The 25,116-nt window shown below is 36.3% G+C and overlaps 1 protein-coding gene across 1 annotated transcript in view; it reads left to right on the forward strand.

Moving 5' to 3' along the window:
• The window catches only part of LOC140172494 (kinesin-like protein KIF15), a 43,762-nt gene that overhangs the window by 14,939 nt on the left and 3,707 nt on the right, over window positions 1-25,116 (forward strand). The window contains exons 14-30 of the mRNA XM_072195640.1: window positions 583-790; window positions 2,969-3,090; window positions 6,056-6,235; window positions 6,658-6,960; window positions 8,546-8,653; window positions 9,168-9,273; window positions 12,990-13,198; window positions 13,728-13,844; window positions 15,340-15,504; window positions 15,867-15,953; window positions 16,626-16,853; window positions 19,828-19,974; window positions 20,617-20,782; window positions 21,897-21,988; window positions 22,373-22,473; window positions 23,474-23,599; window positions 24,429-24,500. Of these exons, the coding sequence (XP_072051741.1) occupies window positions 583-790; window positions 2,969-3,090; window positions 6,056-6,235; window positions 6,658-6,960; window positions 8,546-8,653; window positions 9,168-9,273; window positions 12,990-13,198; window positions 13,728-13,844; window positions 15,340-15,504; window positions 15,867-15,953; window positions 16,626-16,853; window positions 19,828-19,974; window positions 20,617-20,782; window positions 21,897-21,988; window positions 22,373-22,473; window positions 23,474-23,599; window positions 24,429-24,500 (2,537 nt within the window). The remainder of the gene's footprint in view (window positions 1-582; window positions 791-2,968; window positions 3,091-6,055; window positions 6,236-6,657; window positions 6,961-8,545; window positions 8,654-9,167; window positions 9,274-12,989; window positions 13,199-13,727; window positions 13,845-15,339; window positions 15,505-15,866; window positions 15,954-16,625; window positions 16,854-19,827; window positions 19,975-20,616; window positions 20,783-21,896; window positions 21,989-22,372; window positions 22,474-23,473; window positions 23,600-24,428; window positions 24,501-25,116) is intronic.

Below are 25,116 nucleotides of genomic sequence, written 5' to 3' on the forward strand. Positions count from 1 at the left end.
CGCAAATGCAGGTCATTGAAAAAGTATAATGACTGCATCTTGTGACGTAGCTAAAAGTACGCTTAACAATGACCCCGTTACGTGACGTGTTATGCATTCGAACAATTTACGCGGGCGCTGGCCCCCTATTTGGACATCGCCTGATTGGGCGCGAGTGTGATTGGTTACTAGGGGTATTTCCCTAATGGGCTATTCGACAGGGAAAACAAAAGATACAGTTAAAATTATATTTTGTTTTCAAATTTAAAAGAAGACAATTTGAATTTAAAAAGTGAAAAGTGGCGGTTATGAATTAGGTTAATGACTTTGCATCAGTTATTTTTTGGGTATTGTGAAATATCTAAACATTGTGCTTTGGAGCACAATGTTTAGATATTTCACAATACCCTCAAAACAACTGACGCGCAGTCATTAACCTCTAAAACAATGTGCAACAGACAAGTATAAAGCTTTTTTTTTACAAAGTGACAAGATCCCTGCGATTTTGATATGGTCATTTTAGTTGTTGCTCAGAACAGCAAAATACAAAGGAAGTTGAATACTATTTTTGGCTATATCTTATTTTTGCGTTTATTTTATCAGGCTACTCTGAAAGAGGAGATAAAAGTATTACAGGATCAGGTGGCACATAACCCTGTCATTACCAAGTACGCAATGGAAAACAACAATTTACGTCAAGAAATCAAAAAACTAAAGGCCATGCAGACGGTACAGGCTGGATTCCAATATAGCAGGGAGAAAGCACAAAACATGGAGAAACTCTTCCGGGAATTGAGTGCAGAATTAGAAGGTATTAGTATTACATCAAGAAGGTCCTATCTGCAATACAGGGTTCCCACGGTCCTTGAAAGTCCTTGAATTTAAAAACACCTTTTCAAGGCCTTGATGAAAGTCCTGGAAATTTGCACAAGGTCCTTGAAAGTCCTTGAAAATTGGAATTTTAGGTCTAAAGTATAATTTTGACAAAATTTGGGGGAATAGAGAGGAGCTGCAATTTCGTTAATATGAGCCGCATGGAGAGCCACATCATGATTTTTGTGTTGTGGTAAGTCCTTGAAAATCATGCTTTTGGACCTTGAAAGTCCTTGAAAAGTCCATCAAGGTGCAGGAACTGTGGTAATAGCCGCCAGGTGTTGTGTACTATATGTAATGCAGAAATTGTTAAGAGTCCACTAAATAAAAAATAACCTAGCAGACGACGTGAATGCAATTGAGCCTGTTGAATCTGGCAGCAGTTGCCTGGTCAAATTGAGAAAAATTTTCTTTGAAAATGAAGGTTTGGGTAATTTGTTATTAAATCATAAATAAAGGCCTATTCCAGGACTATTTGAGTTGAAATCATCTTTTTTGTCAAGGACTACCTTTTGAGGAGAGTAAGAGCAATCACTCTCTACTGCTCTCCTTAAATCTGATATAGGAGAGTGATTTTTAGCTCTCCTTAGTTGACCATTCTCTCCTAACATTATATTGTAAATGCTCTAAACAGCTCTCCTTGAAGGCTCCAGAAGAGCTATTTAATGCTCTCCTGCAAATTCCAAAAGACAGTCCCTGCCTTGTGCAATTTTGAGGCTCCTAGAGAAATAAATTTGCTTAATAATATAGTAACAGCACATGAATCACATTTGACAGCTTGTATCTGAAAATGTTAGCCTTTATTTATTATACATTATAGATGTTTCATCTTTTATGACTATGTAGATCTTGGTCATTAAAGAAAATGAAAATTTGTAGGCATGCAATTGCATGACTGTTATAGGGTAATGCATTAGTGGTGTACTCTCTCAAATATCTATACTGTCTGTTGAAATCTATACACCCCCTATGGAAGACATGAACTTAATCTCCCACACAGGGAGTGTGAATTTTAAATAGGCAGAGATGTCACTTTTCAGGTTTTAACCTGAATTCAGGTTTTTTGGGTGTCAAAATTCACATGTTTCTATTTATTTTTAGGCCGTTTTGGGCTTTTTGGCCTGCGTTCACATGCTTTTTCAGGGTTACCTGAATGGGCAACTCCCATTTTAGGTGTCATTATGTGTACTTTACAGAATGCAGAAGTTGTCAAATGTCTATAGGGCAGCTATTGCAGATAGGATCTTGCGGTAATTTGAATTTTTGTACCCAACATATTTGAAGGTCATTTTGTGAATGTACAAGTATATTGAGGTTAAAGAACTTACCCCTGGTGGATGAGCAAGATTGATGGACTAACACTGACAGTGCTGCCACCACCTAGGGTTCTGATAGGTCCAAATATAATTGAGTCCCAGAGAGAGATGTTTAAATACATTCCCATAACCCAATGGGGTTTCTGACCTTGGTATTATTTAACATTCAAAACATTGAGAGACTTATGAATAAAATTAATGCAGCGGGACAATATGAATGTTTTCTATAAGAAAATCAAATTTAATTTTGTAAGTCTCCGCTATTAGCTTGTTGGCTGCAATTTAAAAATTATCATTTTGTGTGTGTGGTAATGGGGACTTTGCCTTTAAAATTAGGTTATATTGATCAAATTTCCCAATCATAGTGCATTGTGGGAATGTATTTAAGCCTCCTCTAATGGGGTCCAGTTGGACCCCATAATCTGCCAAACTGAAAAACTATGGGGTCCCAAACTATTGTGGTTTTTTTTTTTGGGGGGGGGGGTCTTTGTACACAAATTTTAACACTGTTATCACATTTTAGTCTCAAATGATGGGTCCAGATGGACAACATCATTTTCCAAATTTGTTAAATATGGAGTCCCTCATGATTTTACTGTGCTATAAAAGACCCTGAAACTCAGTGTAGCAGGAGCAGCTATTAAAGAATACTGAAAATGTTTGAAAAATAATGAAAATGCTAAAGAATTACAGCTCTGGACTAAGTGAATTTTGGAAAACCATTCTTCAGTTTATGAAATCCACATTACAGGCCAATTCAGATTTTAGCATTTAAAATGTGAATTATTCATATGTTTCAGGAGGAGTGCGTGCAAGCAGTGCAACACCTTCAAGTACACCAGCATCAGCAGAAAACCTACCGGTCTCAACACTGGAGAAACACAAGAGCCAGATTAAGCAGCTAACAGCTCAACTTGAATCAGTGAGTAGTAGTGTTTTGTTTCAAATGCTAGCATATGTGACCAGCTCCAACAAAACCCGGAACAAGTCGCCAGACATGTTTTTGAGTTATAGGCCTTTAAAAATGACATTCCCATAAAAAAAATGGAATTCTTAATTTCATGGTATTTGACTGTGGGACTAAGTTTACTCTCAAAACCTTGAAAGTACTCGTCTTAAGGCAGCTGTGTACTCTAGACATTGTTTCTTTCGCTAAATTGAGTTTTTTTGATATGTTTGTACTTTGTTATGTTTTTATAAATACAAGGAATGAAAATCCAGATTTGTAAACTCCAACTGCAATATTTTAAGGATTTTATTTCACTATTCCACTTGTGTTTGAAATTGAAAAGGAAAGAAAATCTTTGTTGTACCAGCAGGGTACACACGCCAGCAACAACGCATCGCGTTGCGTGATCGCGCAATTTGTTAACGCACAAATACGCTTACGCATACGCCGACGCTTATCTGATGCGCTGGCGCATCTTATGGAAACACCACGGAAGCACAAAAACCTAGTGGTCAAATGGCTCCGTTTTATTAGCTGATAAAATGGGTTTTTTCAAGTTCTTTCCCCCGATTTAAATATCAAGTTATGAATGGATTTCGCTCAAACTTCTCAAGGGGTCGTGGATTTACCCGATGTTTATGTAATGTAAGGTAGAAAAATAAAAACTGCCGCATTCTCCTGCGAGATTCGATGAAAGTGCAAAATGTGACCACTTTAAACTTCAACGGCCATTATTTCAATGTTCATTTTCTCGGTAAAATGACAATTTAGGTACACGATAACTCAATAAATGCAGCATCTATAGGTAAGCAAATATGATCATCGTAAAAAGCATGATCGACTCAAGAAACGGTTTTCTCATTTTTTATATTTTGGTCTATTTCCGATTTTAGGCATCATTTTGTGCAAATAGGCGTTTGTGAATTTTAAAAAGTTCAATTTGATGCCTTATATGGTCAATATCTCAAAAAATAAGGCCAATATCAAAAACTAAAAACTGGAGCCTCAAGATTGAGCTAAAAACAAAATAAAATATTTTCGAAAGAGTGTTTTTTTATTATGATGTACCTAACAAATATTGCCAAAAACTCACTTTTTTGTTTTTTTCTTCATAATTATTGTTTTTACACCAAATCTGTATTTATATTAAGATTTATTGATGTCTTGCCTTCATAAAATGTGTATACTTTTATATGTCTTGCGAATAATTACAAGTTATTGCACTTTTACTACATGCATGTCTGAGAGTACACAGCCTCCTTAATAACCCTAACACGTATAAATCTTACAAAATCTTACAAGGAAAACCACTGCGCATGCATGCATTCCACGTGATGCCATTGCGCAATCACCCCAAATCATTTATGGGCACCAAGTCGCTGGCCTGGCAAGTGACTCCCCCGTGGCATGAGGTTGGTGATCGTGTGCGTGGCACCCGAGGGGTCCCAGGGTCAATTCCCGGGGGTGCCAAGTGAAATCTTTCTTCATCTTCTCTCCTTTTTCGTTCCTTCTCTGCCTTCCGATAGCAAAAAAGCATGTTCCTTGTTAGGGTTAAAAAGAGGTTTATTTAATCAATAAATTACACTTGAACTATGATAATCCCTATTCAATCCTATGTAAGGCAGGAAACAAATTGGCCCATTACTCAGAATAGCAATTTGGCAAAAATATCAAGGTATCATTTACAAAAGTATCAAAAACGTGACTTGGTTTTGTCAGAGCGGTCACATATGTGACCCGTTCCGACAAAACAAGGAACACGTCGCATTTTTGACATTTCATGATTTGAATAAAAATGTAAGCACAGGACGGACAATAAGCTTCAAAATGATACCAAAATTATATACATAGCATCAATACTTTTCAAGATATGGATAATTTTGTAAATGATACCTTGATATTTTTGCGGAACTGTTATTCTGAAAAATGGGCTAATTAGTTTCCTGCTATACACAGGATTGAATACGGATTATCATAGTTCAACTGTCAAATATTGATTAAATAAACCTCTTTTTATTAAGTACTTTCAATGATTTGAAAGTCCACTCAGTCCCAAGGTCAAATAGCATGAAAAGAATTCCAAAATTAGATTTTTTTTTTATTGGAATGTCATCTTTAAAGGCTTGTAACTCAAAAACATACCTGGTGACTTGTTCCGGGTTTTATTGGAGCTGGTCACATATATCAAGACCAACACTGAGCATCTTATCCACTGGGTAAGGAATCGCCAACTAAGATTCCTATTCGTCTTCCAGAGGAGAAGCCTGTTAGAAGATATGCTCTCTACATACCAACTCTTCTTAAGTAAGAGTTTAAGTCCAAGCAAGTAAGTGCTTAAGTCCAAGCACTTCTTTAGTAACCTACATTCAACATGTACTAGGGTATGATGAAGGCATTCAAGCAGAACAGATAACCACACTTGCCAAAGATTGCTGTGCATGGAGAAATCTTGTGATCGCTTGCTCCGCAGCCGAAGGATGATGATGATGATTTTCACCAAGCATAGCCCTACTGATCCACATGTGCACCAAGATTGAAAATGAGTTGAAACCAGCCATTCATGTTGAAATCCATACAACCCTATAGAAGACATAAACTAAATCTCCCACACAGGGAGTGTGAATTTTAAATGAGGTTACCTTAATGGGCGACTCCATTTGAAAACTACATCCCCTGTGTGGGAGATTAAGGTCATGTCTTCCATAGGGGGTGTATGGATTTCAACTGGAATAGCCCATTACGAGGGCTGTTTTGAACAGCAGCTATGAAAAGTAAACCCTTATGTGTACTTTTTGCTGTTGGCAAATATTTTCACAGGGGCTACTTTGTGAAATTTGGGGGCAAAATTAAATCGCCCTTAGCTGCTGACTTTGAGCCATGGTTTTGTCTGTCTTTGTCACTTGATCCATTTATTCTCAATTTTTCTTCAAATTCATAGTCAAAACAAGAACTGGCGGAGCAGAAGGAAGTAGGAAGAAAGACCAAAATGGAGCTTGAAGCAGAGGTGGCATCGTATAAAAAGACAGTCCAAGAATTGGAGCGAAGTCTGGAAGGGTTGAAGGTTAAAAACAAGATGGAACGTGATGCTATGAACAACCTTCACGTACAGACGATTAAGGTGGGTACAAATGTGTGTTGAGTTGATAGTTTGGAATGATATTCTAGTATATTTCGACAGCCTACTACGATAATTGCCATAGTCATTTTTTGTAATTTTGAGAACAGGTTAATCACTTTCTGGGTGCTTCCTCGTCAGCAGCTTCTAAATGATTTTTTGTCTCTGCTGTTAATGCCCAGTTATGCCATGTTGTAAAAAAACCAAAAAAAAAAAGCCTATCCCACAACCCAACACCACATTTGCTAACTAAGCCATGCAGCATCGCGTGCGACTGGCTTGACCAGATCTTTTCACGCGATAAACAGGACATACGCATCGACAAATTCTGACCTTTTGTGGTACACTTTTGTAAATAATAACACTTCATATGTTTTTGTTGTTTGGTTGATGTATTTTATATACTTGTGACTGTACTCACACAGACCATCACAACTCCAAGGAGAAAACTGTACAATCTGCGATCCCGTCTTGTAACTTACGACGGGACACCTATGCGTCCGATAGCAATGAGTAGCGTCTCGCTGTCAAATGGAAGTAGTAACGTTGCCCCTGGATCACCTGCTGGTCCAGACGATGGTGTGTTCAGCGATGATGCCGTGGTAGCAGGCGCCATGGGAGGTGGTGTCACATCACCCGAGCAGGAAGGAATTGTTGGGGAAGAAGTACCTGATCACATTTTTGAACAGTGCAACGAAGCTCTTGCAGAAGAGGTTAAGAAATTACAGGTATGAGAGTTTGCTCTATTGCTTTTCTCTTGAACTGTTTCATAGAATAAATGTATATATTTGTATTCTTTGCGGAAAACTGCCTGTAAGGATGTGCTAATAATTATCATGTTTGGCATGACATATCTATCTTTTTATTAACACCACATTTGCTAACTAGGCCATGTCCCATATTCATTTTCAGCCAAATCATTATTTAAGTATAAAAGACATATTACCATACTGTACTGAGTATAGTCCCACCTTGAGTAAAGTCCCACCCCCCAATTAAAAAAAAAAAAGTTAAGTTAAGTTATTTATTTTTTCGGCTTTGGAGTGTCCCTGGACCTAGAGCTAAATGCTAGGATCATTCATGGTTGATTAAAAAAAAATTGTAGGCCTATGTGTTTTGAATAAATTTGTACTCATGTCATACTCTATTAATGATTTCAAAATGCATTGAATTTGTATTTATTTATTTATTTATTTATTCTTTCTTTATTGAGGGTAATACTGCTTCAGTGACAAGCACTGCTTTTCAAGCAGGCCCTCATTGTATACATGCTATAGCAACAAAAATATATTACAATACACAATATTTACAAAAATATACAGTATAATGTATTTACAATATACTAGTATTACAAATAAGTATAATGGTATCATCAACTACAAGATAATTATAAATACCATGATTCAAAATACAGAAATACAATAATTATATTTATACAAAAATCAAGCAAGCAAATGAACAAAATGTAGATAAAGACAGGCCTAAATTTCTTTAATTTTTGACTGAAATTGGCCTAAAGTCATATTTTCCATCTGAGCTCTTACTGTCGGTGGCAAAGAATTCCATGCATAGGCTGCCCTGACGTGAAAAGTACATTGACCTGAATTTGATTTAAATTTTGGAACAATCAATGTATTAGAAGTATGATTTCTAGTTATATGATTATGGTTATCATGAACAAAATCAAATTGAGAAGATATGTAAGATGGATATTCATTCTTGAAACATTTGAAAACAGTCATTAATAGAGTATTATGCCATCTTTGATCAAGTTTAACCCACTGCAAAGTATTCATTAAATCATTAGTTGGTGTCCTTATATCTGCTGAGAGAATTATTCTAGCTAAATTATTATGAAGTACCTGAAGCCTATTATGGTACTCTACACTAAAATTTGACCAGACCATGCTGCCATAATCAAAGTGGGGAATAACAAGAGCATTGGACAACATTACAGTGGTTTTGTATGGAAGGAAATATTTTATATGTTTTATTATGCCAGTTCTTTTTGAAATAGTTTTACTAACATTTAATATCAACATGAGCTGACCAAGACATCTTGCTATCAAATTTTACACCTAGATATTTAAACTCATCTACTCTTTCAATATTATTGTTGTTATATAATAAATTGTTGTTATATATAAATGTATGCATAATTATATGATAACCAATCAAAATAGTGCTTTTAGATCTCTTGGCAATTTTAACCCTTTTACCCTTCAACCCTACTGACTGTTCTTACCATATCTCTGATTGGCTCAATATGTGATATATCCCTCTTTATAACCAATCATTATATTTGTTTTATAGGACAAGAACTCGGCTCTGCTTCAGCATTTACAAGATAAGGATGCGGATACTCTGAAAATGAAACAAAACACGTCCAAGTTGGAACACCAACTTGAAAACGTCAACCAGGTAAGAGTTATTCCCTGCCTCTCACCATTTTTATTTTATTTATTTATTTATCTTTTCAAACAAAACACTTAACCCCCTGAGCACTACCTGTCGATCTAACATTGCCTCTGATTGGTCAATTACATGATATCTTCACTTTAATCACCAATCAGAATGGAGCTTTGCCAATAATTTACCCCAATTTTTTTGCATGGTGAAATTTTTCTAGCAATGTTGCTGATTGGTCCAATTGATAATGAGAACTTCTTTTTGGCCAATCGGCAGGTAGTTCTCATGGGGTTAATTACTGCTTAGTATGCTCATTGAGTATCCAAATTTATGAAAACAAGGTAATGTTTACTCATTGAATAATTTTACTCATTAAAATAATTGACAACCCCATTAATAAGGGGGTTATTGGTGAAATCAATGCCGACCTATGCATGCATTATTTTGTACAATTTCACTCCCAAGTCCCAACAAGTGATACACATTTATTAACCTATAAATATTATTATCCTGTTAATATTTGCAGCTTCTTGAGAGTCAGAGAAATGAATTGAGCGAGAATGAAGAGGTTGCCGTCAAGCAGATATCTGAACTCACTGCCAAGATTGAAGAACTGATCCAAAGCTATACCTGTGAGTATGTAGACTTATTGAGCTCAACCTGCCTTTGGTAACGCTCTAGCAAAGGGGTACCCGGCATTTAGCAAAAAACTGGCAGGCTTCGCTGAATTCACACACACACACACCCCCCGCTCCGATACCACTATTGACCAAAAAATCAGATCAAATCTATTTTACAACCATGCTTGAATTGTCAACCCCATGACACCTAATTGTCTTTCTATTGACCGCAGACAACAGCCCCAGACATGTTTGTTTAATGACTACATGAGCATTTATGATAAGGGCGACTTCAAAAAAAATGACTCCTTTCAGTTTCCACCCTATATTTGTAAAGTGAAATGATTTTTAGAGCAGGTAATTATTCTTAAATATGAGTTATGATGCCCACCTTTCATTACCAGAAATTTTTTTCTATGGCTGCTTCAGAAAAAAAATATGAGAATTTTTGATGCCAAAAATGGTCAGGAGGGTAACGTTTTTTGTGGACATTGAAATTCAACATGAAATTTCTGTAAGCTATAGCAAAAGTAAGACCTATTCAATTTGATTCCTGATATTTGTTCCAGTAACATGTACCCTTATATTATAATTTTACCAAATATCTGTGTAATTTATCTTTTGTAAGTACCAAAAAATGTGTCATCTACCAATGAAGTCAACATTTTCAAAAAACAGGGTCAAATTCTAATTTAGCAACAAAATCACTCAAGAAAGATATTTATTTACAGCTGAAAATTCCAGTTTCCATATTTTGAATAGGTGTTCTGTTACCTTTCATTCAATGCTAAATTGATGTTTGTAAATTACATTTTCTTATTATAAATTTGAGTTCAAACTGTGTACCCTACGACTGTCAGGAGTGTAACATTGAATTTTATCCTGGCCTTTGACAATGTTATTGCTGATGAAATTGAGCAATCATATTTTTCTGTTGTTGTATCTAGTGCAAATAAACTAATAATGATGGAAACAGACATGCTATGTTACATGTGTCTGCTTCATTGTGCATTAAGTTGGTTGTCAGGAGTGTAACACCATTTTAAAGTTACACTCCTGACAACAAAACAACATCAATGCACAATTGTAAAGTGAAATTTATGGCAATATTATCAATAATATATCATGTAATCATATAAACTAAAGTACAAATAACCAACAAAAATAAAAATCGTGGTAATGTTAATGTGTTCTGTTCAAAAACAGGGCTTCACCTTGCCTAAGTACCATAACAGGCACTATGTTTAGCCACATATTTGTACTTTTTATAACTAATTTATGTATAATTAATATATTTATGATTGTCAGCATTACTTTAACATCCCTAACAGTTATTTCTGTGAACAATGTCAAATGTTTGTGATCATCAAGAGTTGCTAGTATTTACCACTTGGTTGGTGTGTCAGGAGGGTAACACAAAGTGAACAAAGTACATTATGTGTCTTGGTGTTGAATTATCTTAGAAATGAATGAAGCATTAGCTCCACATTTTCAGAATGGTTTAAACAAGACTTTGTTGACATTTTAAAGGCAAGTTTACATGGTGTTACTGATATTTGTTTTGAATTGTCATTAAAATACTAAAAACTTGAGATAAATTCTTGCAGAAGGGACAAAACATTTCAAAGACACCCATAATAATTGTTGTAGAATGAGCTTTTCTATGTTTCATATATGTTGGACAATCTAAATACTTGATTTCTAAACAAGACAAGGATTTTGAGATCCACAGAATAGCAATTTCCTATCAAAGTTGGCATGTCAGGAGTGTAACACCAATGTACAAATATGGCATAAATACATTTTGGATCCTGCAGTGCCTTGTCATACATTATGCTATGAACTTGAAACTTTTGGAATAGTTTCTGACAGGTATTGTTTATAATGTAGATATGTTAAACAGTTTAACTACAGTTAATTTTTTTGAGAATGAAAACTTCTGCCCCTCAAGTGAGTAAAAATCAGTGTTTTTAATATGAAAAATGATATTTTTTCAGTTTTTGATGGTAAAGATATACTTTAAAGGGCTTGTTTGTCTTTAACCATGTCACAGATTACCTCTGAATGTTACAGTAGTGTTGATAACCATTATTTTAGATACCTAAAAAACAAATAAGTTTTATGTGACTTTTCTTACAAAGTGGGTATATTCTGTAGTACATGTACCATAAAAAAATAAATAGATGCTTTCAGACTGTCCCCTCAACTGTTTCACAAACTTTAACATACTAACTTCAAAGTAACACACAAAAATCACTTGAATAGCGAATTTGAATTTTCGGACAAAATGTCCCACTTTGGAGTCATTTTTTTTGAAGTCGCCCATAAGTGTCGTTATGTACTTACTAAACACAAAGAAAATTGATTATGGTTGTGCCATCGATCATGTTTATAATCCTGCTACTTTGCTGAAGGCTCTGATACATATTACCAAACTGGTATAATGTTCGCTTGAAAGAATCGAAGGTTCTAGCGAAGCTGAACCGTCAGTGAAGGCAGCAAAGCTTGGCTGAGCTCAGCAAACCATTTTGGCCCTCGGTAGTTAACCAGACAATCGAGAAGCTTTCAGGTAAAATGCTGTGTCTCATCAGTACTAGAATCTGGAGGCATGATTCTGCGCAGTCGTGTCTGATGCAAGTTAATCATGTGACCAGTGTTTGTATATTTTTATATCAATCGACATGCAATCCTATCCTGTCACCACAATGAAAAAAGACATGAGCACATCGGAAGTCACGCTATGGTTCGTAACAAAAGTCAAGTTCAAATATTTTATTGGTTTTATTCCCTCATCACTAACAAGCATGTAACTTTTGCAGACGATGAAGGATTCAGTCAACTTATTGACCATATAGTGATGTACTGTGATTTTAAAGGGACAAATTGGTATCGGACTCAGAATAAGCATTTTGCTGAAGGGGTATTTTCAAATTTGTTGGACCCTTTCAATTGTGAATTTTTACTCTGAAGGGGTCCAAAACATTGCCCAAGGGGTATTTTTTTATTTTGGAAAACCATTTTTAACAATATTGGGTGTTTCTATATTCAAATCTTGTAATATTTGAACGCGTACGTTTTCAAGATTTTGTACACGTTGGACTTTGAACTCCGGGATTTGAAGGGGTCTGCAAAGTGCGTAAACGCGTAAATATGCATGTTTTGTGCGTTAAAGTAAACCCTGATCGGACTGATAATGGCGTTCATGCAAGTGGGCTCAGCACCTATGCTGAATTTTGTTTGGCTTATGATAGACAAAAATTATTCAGTTCCTGTTACTGTGGGTATTAAGTCCCAAATCATGTTTGCATAAATTCACATAAGCATATTCCAGTCACGCAATACGCAAGGCACAACTATCGTAAGTGCTGCAACCCATCTGCGTGCACACCAATCTATATCAATACATGGTGTCTATGAGTGTCTATTATAAGCCAAACAAATTTGTGTTGCATAATGTGTGCCAGTCACATGCTTATGTGTTGGGACTTTATTGACTTGCATATTAACCCTGAATTGAGGTTTGGTATTGTCCACATTTCGGCACTTTTATTTTAATTTCGAGATCAATTCATTTTCAAGGCAATTTCACCTACTTTTCAGGTTTTTTTCAATCAAAATTGGCATATTTTGCCATTAGTTTCATTCTCTTGTTTGCTTTTTTCATTAGCTTTTTTTTTTCTGTCAATTTTATTTTTGGTTATTAATGTTATTTTGTTTTTGGCTTTCAGATGCCAAGAGTGAGTCAGAAGATCTAACGGTTATGTTAGATTCAGCAGATAAGCAGTTGAACAGTGCCAAGGAGAAATACAACAATGTTTGCAGTCAACATAGTAAGGAGCTATCTGCCGTGGAGACAAAGCTCCTCAAACTGGAAATGGAAGTCTCCAAGGACAAGAAGGAGTACGACCAGTTGTTAGAAAAGCAAGCAGAATTGCAGGTAAAGTGGTGTACATTTTTTTAAAAAGCGCAGTGATTTATAGTGCGCTACGCACAGGCACAATGCCCAGACGTTGATCCACAAGCCTCAGCACACTTTACAGGTTGTCACTGACCACAATGGCCCCACATCATTCCATTAACCATCATTCCAACAACAAATCAGGGACTATTGCTGCTTCAAGAGCGCATACCCTCCACAAATAACCTTTGCAACCAGGATCAGCTCCCCGAGTTATGTACGGGTTATAACGAGACAATTAGCAGTAAGTTCCTTGTCCAGGGGAATTTCAAGCTAACTCAATTAGCACCAATCCGGCTTGAATGTGGTAATTGATAAAAAGTGGCTGAAAAGAACAAAAATGTTTCATTTTATCGAAGGTGGGGGGACACATCCCCTGCCCCCCTTATTAGGGCGATGTTAAGACTAGCAGCTTGTTAACACCTTTCACAATAAGGCTAATTTTTCAGTTAAAAAAACACCATAGTGTACTTTGTTAAATTTTCCTTGATTTTGTTTAATTTGGTAGGAACAATGCCAGACTTTGCAAGCAGAGAATGACTTCAAAGTGCAGTGTCAGGAAGAATTGGAGCTTATTATTAAGAAGGACAAAGAGCAAATTACACTGATGGAAACAGAAAGCAAGGTAAGTAAACATGGGATATGTTTAATTAGTGGGTTTTTAGCGAGTTTGCTGTCAGACAAGTTTAGAACTGTCAAGCTTTCGTCAGGAGCAGTTCTGACTTCTTCAGGACAAAGTACCTAAGAATGAGACATGTAGGCTACCCCTTGCCTACTGATGGCTCTGAAAAGAGCTGTTCACTGAAGACTGCCCCTTGTCAACAGAGAACAAGCAGATCTTGCCTATCTGCTAATTTTAAAGGTTTGGTGGCTCTGAGAAGAGCCGTTTACTGAAGACTGCCCCTTGTCAACAGAAAACATGTAGATATGTTGTTCATCACTATTTTATTACTTCTGTGGTCTGTGCTGTGCGCTGACATCCAGTGCCTAAACACAGAAGTGATAGACAATTATGCTAATTGGCTGATCAACGGTCTTGAAAATAAGTTGGTTGTTGGCACTGGCACATAGAAGGGGAGGAGACCATTCCACTTCTATGCCGATCTACCATCTTGCTACCAAACAAGGTTCTCCATGCAAACGCATGTGCAAAAAGTGCATTTTTATTTCTCACGCTTTTCTAGCAACGCGCCAGAAGGCTTTTGCAAAGCGTACGCGGTAATTAAAGCATACACAACACACACTTTTCAAGTAGAACCTCATTTTGAGATGATCATGCAAAGGGCCAATAACGTGTTACAAACGTGGATTGATTTTGGTCATAACCTTTTAATAATATTGAAATGTTGGATTATATAAAGGTTATGAAAAAAACACTATATAACAACATTTCAAAAATGTCAAAATGTTATTGTAAAAATTCTTTGGCAAACATTTCTGCAAAATATTTTGTCAACACTTACATAACATTGATAGAATGTTTTGCAGCAGGTTTTTCAAAAATGCTTTTGAATGTCATTAAAACATTTTGTACCTTTATTATCCGACAACCCTTGTAGAAAGGTTATAGAATTGAAGATGAAAATTGAAAGGTATGGGCTATTCCATCTAAAATCCACACTACCCCTGTGGAAGATTTTAGAAATATCTTCTATAGGGGAGTAAGAATTTCAAATGGAATATACACATTTGGCAGCTCCATTTTGAATTCCATACACCCCCTGAGAAAGATTCAACCTGAATCTCCCACAGAAGGAGGGTGTTTCAAAGAGAGTTGGTTAATGTGCTAATTCCATATGAAATTCATACTCCCTCTGTGGAAGATATTTCCAGAATCTTCCACAGGGGTAGTGTGGATTTCAACTGGAACAGCCCAATGACTTCCTGTCTTTCTTACAGTGTCATTGATTGGTTAATTACATGATATAATTATCTGAGTAACCAATCAAGATAGAGCTTTAGATCTCTTAGCACTTTTTAAGTCTTGAGCATAATCCTGTTTACATGTAGCTCTATTGGGCATTCTTACCTAATCTCTGATTGGCTCAATACATGATATAACCCTCTTTATAACCAATCAAAATAGAACTTCTTAAAGTCTCCTATACTTTTTTTTTCAGACTCTGGTAGAAAGGTTAGAATCCGAGATAGAAAGGAATGACTTCCTGATGAGAGAGCAAAGAGAGAGCACAGACCAACAGCAGCAACAATTGCTGACTTCGCTAGAGGCTAACAGTGAGCTACAAAAACAGATCAGTGCCATGCAGGGTAATATTGATAAGAAGGTAAGATGTGAAAGAGACTAGCTATACTTTGTTTTGTCTCAAGTTTGATAGGGATGTTGGTGCTTTACAGGGACGTCCTGGAAGCGTGTCAAGAAAACGTTACCAAACTCAAGGTGAAATGCTTGGACCATGGAATATCAGTTCCAAAGGCAAAATATTTAGATTTTTCATAATACCCTCAAAACAACTGATGTGCCGTCATTAACCTCTAGTAATCATATCCATAGCAGATGGTTTATGACTCATCATTCACATCAATACCACTTAAACTTTGTTGCTTGCAAAGAAATGTTTGTAGATCTATATAAAGTGAATTAAATGATTGTTTTAAGTATCTTGTGTTTTTTCTATTGCCACTTCAGAGTAAGGACTTGGAAAATTTGGCAGAAAAATATGGAAATTCAATGGCCAAATCTGAGAAGTTGGAGAAAGAAGCGAAAGCTGATAAGGTAAAATGATGTTACCCTGCCTGCAAGGCACAATAAATGGTGAACAAATGTGTACATCCATGTCAAAAGGATGCACTTGTCGGCTGCTACATGTGTCTCATTTCACATAATAGAAGGATTAGATACCAGACTCATCTCAAGTGGAGGTAACTTAAATGATCCCCAAGTCACATGGTTAACAAATTGTTCTCTGTATTCCTGAAATGTAGCAGCCGACAAGTGCATCGTTTTGATATGGATGTACACAAATTGTGTAGCAAACAATAGCACATGTCACAGTTTTGTATAGCACACTCATATAATATCAAAAATATTTTAAATAAAATGAATAAATAACTAATTTAAGCTGATCTGATGAACTTGGCAACATGCCAAAAACTCTCAGTGTACAAATTCTATGGGGTTTCCCAATCACAAAATTATTGGAAAAAATTGAAAATTGGCAGGTGAGTTTTTCTCACCCACCTTCCTCACGGACAAACAGCAAAAATATATATATATATACAATAAAGAATTGAATCTGGTTACTAATGATTAGCAAGCATAAATTTAATCAAATCATAGCAAATAATTAAACCAAGGTTACAAGCAAAATATCATAACTACAGAGCCAGGAAGAGAGCTGGCTTGCTACTGGGTAAAATATTAATCATATTATACCACTTTTTGTAGGATGCTATTTCAAATTTCATGACAGCAATCAGAGACCTGCGTTCAAAGTTGTCGGAGAGTGAATCAACCATGGAGCACCAGAAGAGCGTTATCTATGACCTGCGTTGCCAAGGTGATTTACTGAGACAGAACCTGGAGGAACAGCTAGAGGCATTGGAGAATTTGCAGAAAGCGCTTGTTGCTAAGGATGAGGAGATGACAAGAAAGGAAACTCAACACTTGATGGATGTAGGTTATTTCTCAATAGAGGCCGTCAGCCTTTTGCCATCTTGTTGGTATAAATGATACACATGTTCATGCATTGGACACTACACGCAGGGCGCAGCTTGCCACGCAGCTGGCCATGCAGCTGTTATCATGCATCGACACTGTGATTTTCCTGTTCATGCATGGAGATCGAACGACCATCGCATTGTGTACCCACAAGATGGCGGCATATGACGTCACGCTGACGGCCTCTATTCTATCCAGTGCTTTGGGCTGCGATCACATAGAAGTATACTGTATCACGGTATTAAGCTATACGATATCGCTCATTCGATCAGGCTGAGTTCACATAGGAGTATGCTATCTGAACTCGGCCTGATCGAACGAGCGTATTTCATATAGCGAATATCGTATACAGTATACTTCTATGTGATCGCAGCCTTCTACGGTGTAAACCATTTTAGTCGCATTGGCGACTATATTTTTTTTTTTTTTTCTAAACCTTCAATCCCTGGCGCCAATGGCGACCAACTGTTGAAGCTTTTAATCGCCAGCAAATAGGATAGGTCAAAAGTTTTGATTGTTTTTAAGTACTCAAGATGGCATCAAAGTCAAAAACAACTTTGAATTTGATGAACTTTTGGGGAACAAGGAGAATGAATATGAAACAATAAAATCAGGGAATCCAACAGCTATTGATACTATTAATGAAGCTAGAAGTACTAGTGGTGTTATGTAAGGTCATGAACTGTAAATGGAAGTAAGCCTAAAAAACTTAAAATTGAACATAGATTTAAATGATTGTGATGACTTCAAGCAGTTGGAATACGATGAGTTGGCGCCTCAGTTTTTTTACTTGGGAGCAAAATTTGGGCGCCTAAATTTATAAAGTTAGGAGCCATTGGCTCCTCTATCAGTTTTTGCACCATACAACACTGATTCTATCTTAGAAACAACAACAAAATTTTCTGTTGTTATTTTTTGTTCTTTTGTTTAGCTCAGTAAAGTTTTAGCTATATAAAAACAGCCCCTTTTTGGCCAAAGTGGATTAATTTTGAGCTGATTTTTTTGTTGTTGTTGCAAAAATGTCAAAACATGTTTTTAATTTTTTTCCAAGCTTTGGTGATTTTTGTAGTGTCATTTAGCCTCTTCTGCCCGCCCGTAGAACAGGGTGTTGGGGGTTTCTTTTGTAGACTTATATTACCTTTTATCTGAGGTTCCATCCAACCTCTGCCATTGCATAAGGAACTTGTTGCTAAGGAGGAGATGACAAGAAAGAAACTTAACACTGATGGATGTATGATCAATGATCAATTCTATCTTGTATGATCTTTTATCAGAGGTTCAATGCCACCTCCTAAGTTTGTTTGGCTTAATACAAGGCAAAAGTTATTTGGCTTTTGTTGCTGCGCGGAGTGCGCGCGTCAATAAAGTCCCAGCGCATGCTCGCGTAAATTCACATAAGTTTGCGCATTACGCAACGCACAACTCACCTAAGTGCGTGCACACCATTCTTTATCAATACACAGTGTTATGAGTTGTTTTTTTTGCCTTATAAGCCGAACAAACTTTAGCTGTATAGTTTTTCTTGCATACCATTTACTTCAACCCAACATAATATGGAGTGAAGAGTGCAAGAAAGCCTTATATGCAATAGCTGCCCTATAGACATTGGACAATTTCTGTATTCTCTATTGTGCTTTCTTGCACTAAACCTTACTCCCTATTCCAGAAAAATACAGCATTAATTTTTTGGGGTTAAAAAAATATTATCAAGCTCTGCCAAATGAAACATAGCACAATCCTAATCATTCATTTAGTCCTAACTGGAGATTTAAAAAAAAGTTCACATTTTTACTAATTTCTTGAAAAAAACATGCATTTTCGGCGTGTTTTCTGACAATCGAGTCACAAAAAGTCACAAAACCTTGAGTTTATGCCGAAATTTTGCTCTAATTTTCACTTTTTTGCGTTACTTTAATTAAATTGTTGGTTATTAGAATGCAGCATGCCTTTCCCAAAAATTAGAATGCATAAACTGAAATTAGTCTTTGTGCAAGTCTTTGGGCTTGATTGTCACAGCATCTGAAAAACACCCTAAAAGCATGTTTTTGGCCCTTATTTCAAAAAAATTGGCCAAATATTAAAATTTGACCTTTATTGCTAGTTAGGACTAACTAAAGGATTAGGATTTAGCTAAGTTTCATTTGGCAAAACAGGATAACATTTTTTTAATCCCGAAAAATTAGTTATATATTTTTCTGGAATAGGGAGTAGATTTGATTGGCCCATCAGAGACGAGTTATCAGTTAAATTCCATTGTTTCATTCTGTTCATTGACCTTGTCAATATCTGTTGGCTATTCTTCATAATTACTTTTCAACAACAACAAACAAAGTTTTCAACATGTCAATGAAAATGAATTAACCAAAACAATAGGAAAAGAATTAATTTCAGTTGCTTCTATATGTGACACGATCAAGGGAAATGAGTCGGATGTCGATAATATTGATTTTGAGATATTGGCAAAGAAAGTGTTTAAATTCTTTTGTTTTATATTGTTTTCAGTGATGGATAAATTTATGTAACTTCGCAAAGAAAGGTCGTATCAACATGCGGTAAAAACTCATTTCCGACTAAGGTCGACATGTGACTCATTCCCCTTGATCATGTCACATATAGGGAAAATGGAATTGGGAAAAGTATTGGGGTTGAAATGAAACACTTTGGGTATTAATATTCGTATTAGACTTCACAGCGCCTCCGATTGGTTAAATACATGATATATGCATCTATATAACCAATCAAATTAAAGCTTTTAGATCATTTAATCCCTTTCAGCCATACTAACCCTCTTTAACCATACCTGTGATTGGCTCAATACAGAATATATTTTGTAACCAATCAAAATAGTTCTTAGAGAGACTGGTATGTTTCCGGAAATAGTTTCATCCAATCTCGTTATAATTGTCTCGTTCTTTGAATCTCTTTGCAGAAAGAAATGTTACAGGCGGACCTGGACGATATGACAGAAAGCAACGATGATCGCATGCAAGAAATGATGAAGAATGAGATTGAACTTCAAGCGATGCAGGAAGTTGTTACGATCAAAGACCACACTATTAATGAAATGGCTCAAAAAGTAAGACTGTGCTGTTCCATTGAAACCACACCCCCTTAGGAAGATTTTGGAATTCAAACCAAATTCAGCAGCTCAGATCCAACCATTTTCATCCATAAAAGTGTTTAACGTGTGGATGCTATTATATACTAGTGAACCTTTTTATGAGGACATTTTTAATTTGAATAGTGAACACCCTGTATGAAGATTAATATTTCCCCACCAAAAGCTGCTGTGGCCATATGCCATGTATTTTGTTTACATGTATACTCCAACTCAGTTGCCATCATGCATTCAGGCTGATGCATACAGCTAAGTAAACATCTATTACTTCAAAAACTAACTTTTTGCAAAATTGTCACATATTTCTTGTATAAGTCATGTAAGCTTTTTTAGTCCAATTTGGTGATGTTGCTCTGTATCTCTGTTCCCCCCCAAGTAGTACCAACTTATTTTGCATTTGAAATCTTCAAGTGATCCCTCCACACAAAATAAAATTCCTGTTTCTAATCAATTGTGCGACTGTATTTTATTCATGGCTCAATTTGCACATAAAGATGTGGAAATGGACAAAATATCAACAGTGGTTGTAAACAATGAACTGCAAAACTCACTATGTGGATCATCTTCTGGCTAACTTCCTCATATATGTTTTTGTTTCAGCTTGCCCAGAAAGATGTAGAAATGGAGGATACTATAAGCCGATATGAAGCCCAGATAGAGGACGTCAAAAGTAACATATCGACAGTGGTAGTTGAAAATGAGTCTCAAAACTCTGAGCTGCAAAATGTCAAGTTGATCCTGGAGGATAAGATGGTGGAGATTGCTGCATATCCTTTGCTTTATAAGACTGAAAATGACTTACACTACTCACATGTTTAAAGGAAATATAGACCTTCTTATCTCATGACATAACCTTGTTACAATAAAATTTGACATATAGTTGTGGTGTGTGAGTTTATTCAAAGGTCATCATATGAATAGATACAATATGAGCATGTATCTGAAGAAATTTTGGAGCATGGTGGCCTAGCGGAATGGGCACTAACTCATAATCGGAAGGTTGCGGGTTCGAGCCCCGGCGACACCATCGTGTTGTGCCCTTGAATAAGGCACTTTATCTCGATTACTCCTCTCCACCCAGGTGTTTAAATGGGTACCGGCATTCTTAAATGCTGGGACGGTAACAGACTCGCTGTAGAGGAGGTGTAGCGATCCCCCATAGCAACATTACATGGAGGAGTCTGGCCCAATCGCCAATGAAAGAGAGATGGGCACTCCGATCACTGTTTATACAGGATCGACTCCTTTACCCTTTTTTATCTGAAGAAACAGCATTTGAGGCTTATAATGCTCACTGCGCTACTTATTTTCATCTGGTTTTGTCTGCTTTTATCATGGTGAATGTGATGGTATATGAAAGTCTAGAGTTGATTTTGTCATCATCATTGAGTTGTGTGACTGGGGGGATGGGTGTGTATATCTGTGTGTCATAAAATATGCAAGACCATTGGTTAACATTTGTTCTCATATGAATAGTGCAAATCCCACTGTAACCATTATTATGTTTTGATGAATCCAAGTGTTATATTGCCATGGATCCAAAACATAATGATGATCAAACTTGGTGGTGTTAAGGTCATTACTGAGGTCAAAGATAATTTGAGGTCACACTTGTAAAATACCATAATGTAAGACTTTGGTTAAAATTTGGTCTCATATAAACAGTTTAAATGCTACTGCAACCAAACATGGGTCATAACTGCACTATGAGAGCCTTTATTGTGTTCAAAGGTCATTTTAGTACTTTTATGTATTTTCAGCCTGTTTTGGGAATTTGTCACAAGTTTCAGGTTTTTGATTGACAGTGCTTAGTTGCATCGCTGTATGCTTGACTTCAGAAAAGAATATACAATGTTGAGTTCCTTGACTGTACTGTCTTACTTTCAAGGATAGCGAGACTCGATTCTCCGAGTTCTATGATGAGTACGAGGAGATGAGGCATACAAAGACACAAGAAATCAACAACTACAAGGTAAGCCAAAGAATAAGACTTAATGCTCTTTAAAACTTAAGACTTAATTAAATTTTGTGTGAATTTCAAATAGAATTACCTGAAGGGTTGACTCTATTTGAAATCTACACCCCCTGTGTGGGAGATTAAGGTCATGTTTTCTATAGGGGGTGTATGGATTTCAGCTGGAATAGCCCAATTGTGGACAAGGAAGTGGAGGGCAATAGCTGCCCTGTGAACATTTGGCAGTTTACACACAGTATATTGTACTCATCTACACTGGCAGCTACACATGGCAGCTATTGCACTTAACCACTTATGGCACGGAGCAGTCAATTTACATCATGACACAATAGTATCTACCAATGTTGTAACTTATTTTCTTCTTCTTTACTTTTCCGCCAGTTGGAACTCGAGAGAATACACAATTTGAATGAAGCGCTTCAATCACAATTCACATCCCTGCAACACCAGGTGGAAAACGAAGCATTAAGATTTGCAGACAGGTAGGCATAAGGCCATAAATATTGATAACAGTAAGGCACCACATATTGTGTGTTCCTATGTGACCAGCTCCAACAAAACCAGGAACAAGTCGCCAGACATATTTTCGATGTCATTCCCATAAAACAAATTCCAATTTTGGAACTCTTAATTTCATGGTATTTGACTGTGGGACTAAGTGGACTTTCAAATCCTTGAAAGTACTTATTGTGTAATCCTGTGTAAGGCAGGAAACTAATTGGCCCATTACTCAGAATAGCAATTTGGCAAAAATATCAAGGTATTATTTACAAAATTATCCATATCTTAAAAAGTATTGATGCTATTTATATAATTTTGGTATCATTTTAAAGCTTACTATCTATTTCTTACAATTTTATTCAAATCATGAAATGCGACTTCTTCCTGGTTTTGTTAGAGCGGGTCATATATAGCACTATGGGTGCTCCGCTGAGTAATGGTGGCTCTATATATTGTACCCTGAACATTTGCATAGTGCTGTAGTGTTTTATTGAAATGGAATTTAAGCATATTACCATGCAAATATAATTATGCTGGATACCGTCTATTTGATATACTATTTTAAATATTACAGAGAAACTAAACTGAATATAGTACCTTTCAACTGTTTTGGAGTTAAGTGCACAGAGTGCAAGTGCACACAACATAACCCCACAAAAACAAAGTCCACACTTCTGCAGGATCACATTATTTTTTTATTGTGATTAAAAGCAATAAAATTATTATGAATGTATAAATATTTTGTCAGCTGCAATTTGATCACTTGTGTAAAAGGAATTTAGAATGATTGAATACTTGACCAGTCAGAATTGTGAATGGTAGTAAAGTTTTTCCCAAAAAAACCTCTAGAGCTGAGAATATTGAATTATAACACAGGTCATTTCAACAATGTGCGCCAAACCTTCGAGACAACAATTAATCTTTTTTAGCCTAAATAATTTCGAAAAATAATTTTTGTGTCTATTTATTTGCCACCTGTAGAGAAACCGAGCTGCAATACACCTGTCATGAGTTAGAGAGTCAAGTGAGTAATCTCCAGGCTGCGTTTGACAGTGCCAATAAGACGAAAGATGACGCCATTGAACAGAAGCTCTCTGTGGAAACACAGTAAGTTATATCGAGGGTTTGGTGGATGGAATAAGGCCATTTCTGCAATAGCTGTCCTATACACATTTGACATTTCTGCATTTACATTGATTGTACACTTCTTAAGAATGGTACACCTGGCAGCTATTGCAGTTAGGGCCTTTTTTTTAAACAGAATTAAAGGTGTATGATCCGAGTTTTTACTTCTGATATTAAAACGACGAAGCGATAGGCCTCAATATAATATGGAAACTTTGGACCCACCTTTTCTCATAACTCCTGTGAAATTTTAGACTTACTAGGGTAAATATTAGACCCACATTTCATTGTGTTTCAGACCTCTGGCACTGCTCAAACTCACCTTAAGGTTGGTCTTAACCCTGGAATTATGGAAACTTTCGGGCTTCATAACTGCTAAATTATTGGTCTAAAGAATATAAAAGTATACATTTTAGAATGGAAATGACTTGATGAATTCATCTGTGAGGTCCAATTTGGGCTAAAATGCTCATTTTTGGAGAAAAGCACAAAAAACAGGTTTTTTGGCCCGAATTTTTTCACATAGCGTAACAAAAAAATTGTTTGGCTAAAAAATTTTTTTTATTAATTTTTAAAAACTAGATAAAAATATCTGGGGACTGTTTTTTTATTTTTTTGAATTTTGACCAACTTTGAGAAATTTGCACCAAAAATGGCCAAATTTCAAATATTTTTGGTGAAGTTGGTCAAAATTCAAAAAAATGAAAACTGCCACTGCCACATCAGGCTGGAAAATGCTTTATAACAAAAGGATGACATCACTTATTTAGTAACCATTTTGATGTTTTTTTCCTTGCTTTCTCCATTGCAGGATCGCCCAGCTGACTGCCAATCTAGAAATGGCAGATGAAAATCAAGAACATTTAACAGAAGAACTAGAGAGGTAAGAAATTTAACTTGTAAATATTTATAGAATGACCCCTGGGGCCAAAAGTCAGGGAGATCAGGGATGTAAATCTTCTGGAAATTACTGGCATTCCAGATTTTTTTTTTCATTTCCGGAATTGAATGATGATAATTCGTCATAAGAAGAGCAAAAAAAACATTTTAGGAGGTGGTGATACCCTGCAGCCTATTCCACGGACAACCTCCCCCCCTAAATGTTCAATATCGCACACAAACCCTGAGCCACTATCCAGGTGCATTTTCAGGAAATGGATATGTTGCCAATTTTACATCCCTGTTAGATGGATTGTATCACCCTCTCTGTACTGCATGGCTGCTTTCCATTGTGCAAGACCCACAGACTACTACAGATTAACCACAAACCGTCAAAGTATTGGCATCGCCCGAGAATGTGGGCCGATTGTCCCATGCAGACCTGGAACTTTTCCTCTCTTTAGTTGATTTTCTCTCTTTTCATTCCTGAAATTTATGCATTATTTGTTATTTTTAGCCCAATTTGTGCTTTTTGAGCATGATTTTGTGCTATTTTTCTCCTTTTTAAAGCATTTTCCTCTTTTTTTCACAAATGGGCAGTTTCAGGTCTGTTCATGAAG

This window comes from Amphiura filiformis, chromosome 16 (genome assembly GCF_039555335.1).
Source record: "Amphiura filiformis chromosome 16, Afil_fr2py, whole genome shotgun sequence".
Lineage (NCBI taxonomy): Eukaryota > Metazoa > Echinodermata > Ophiuroidea > Amphilepidida > Amphiuridae > Amphiura > Amphiura filiformis.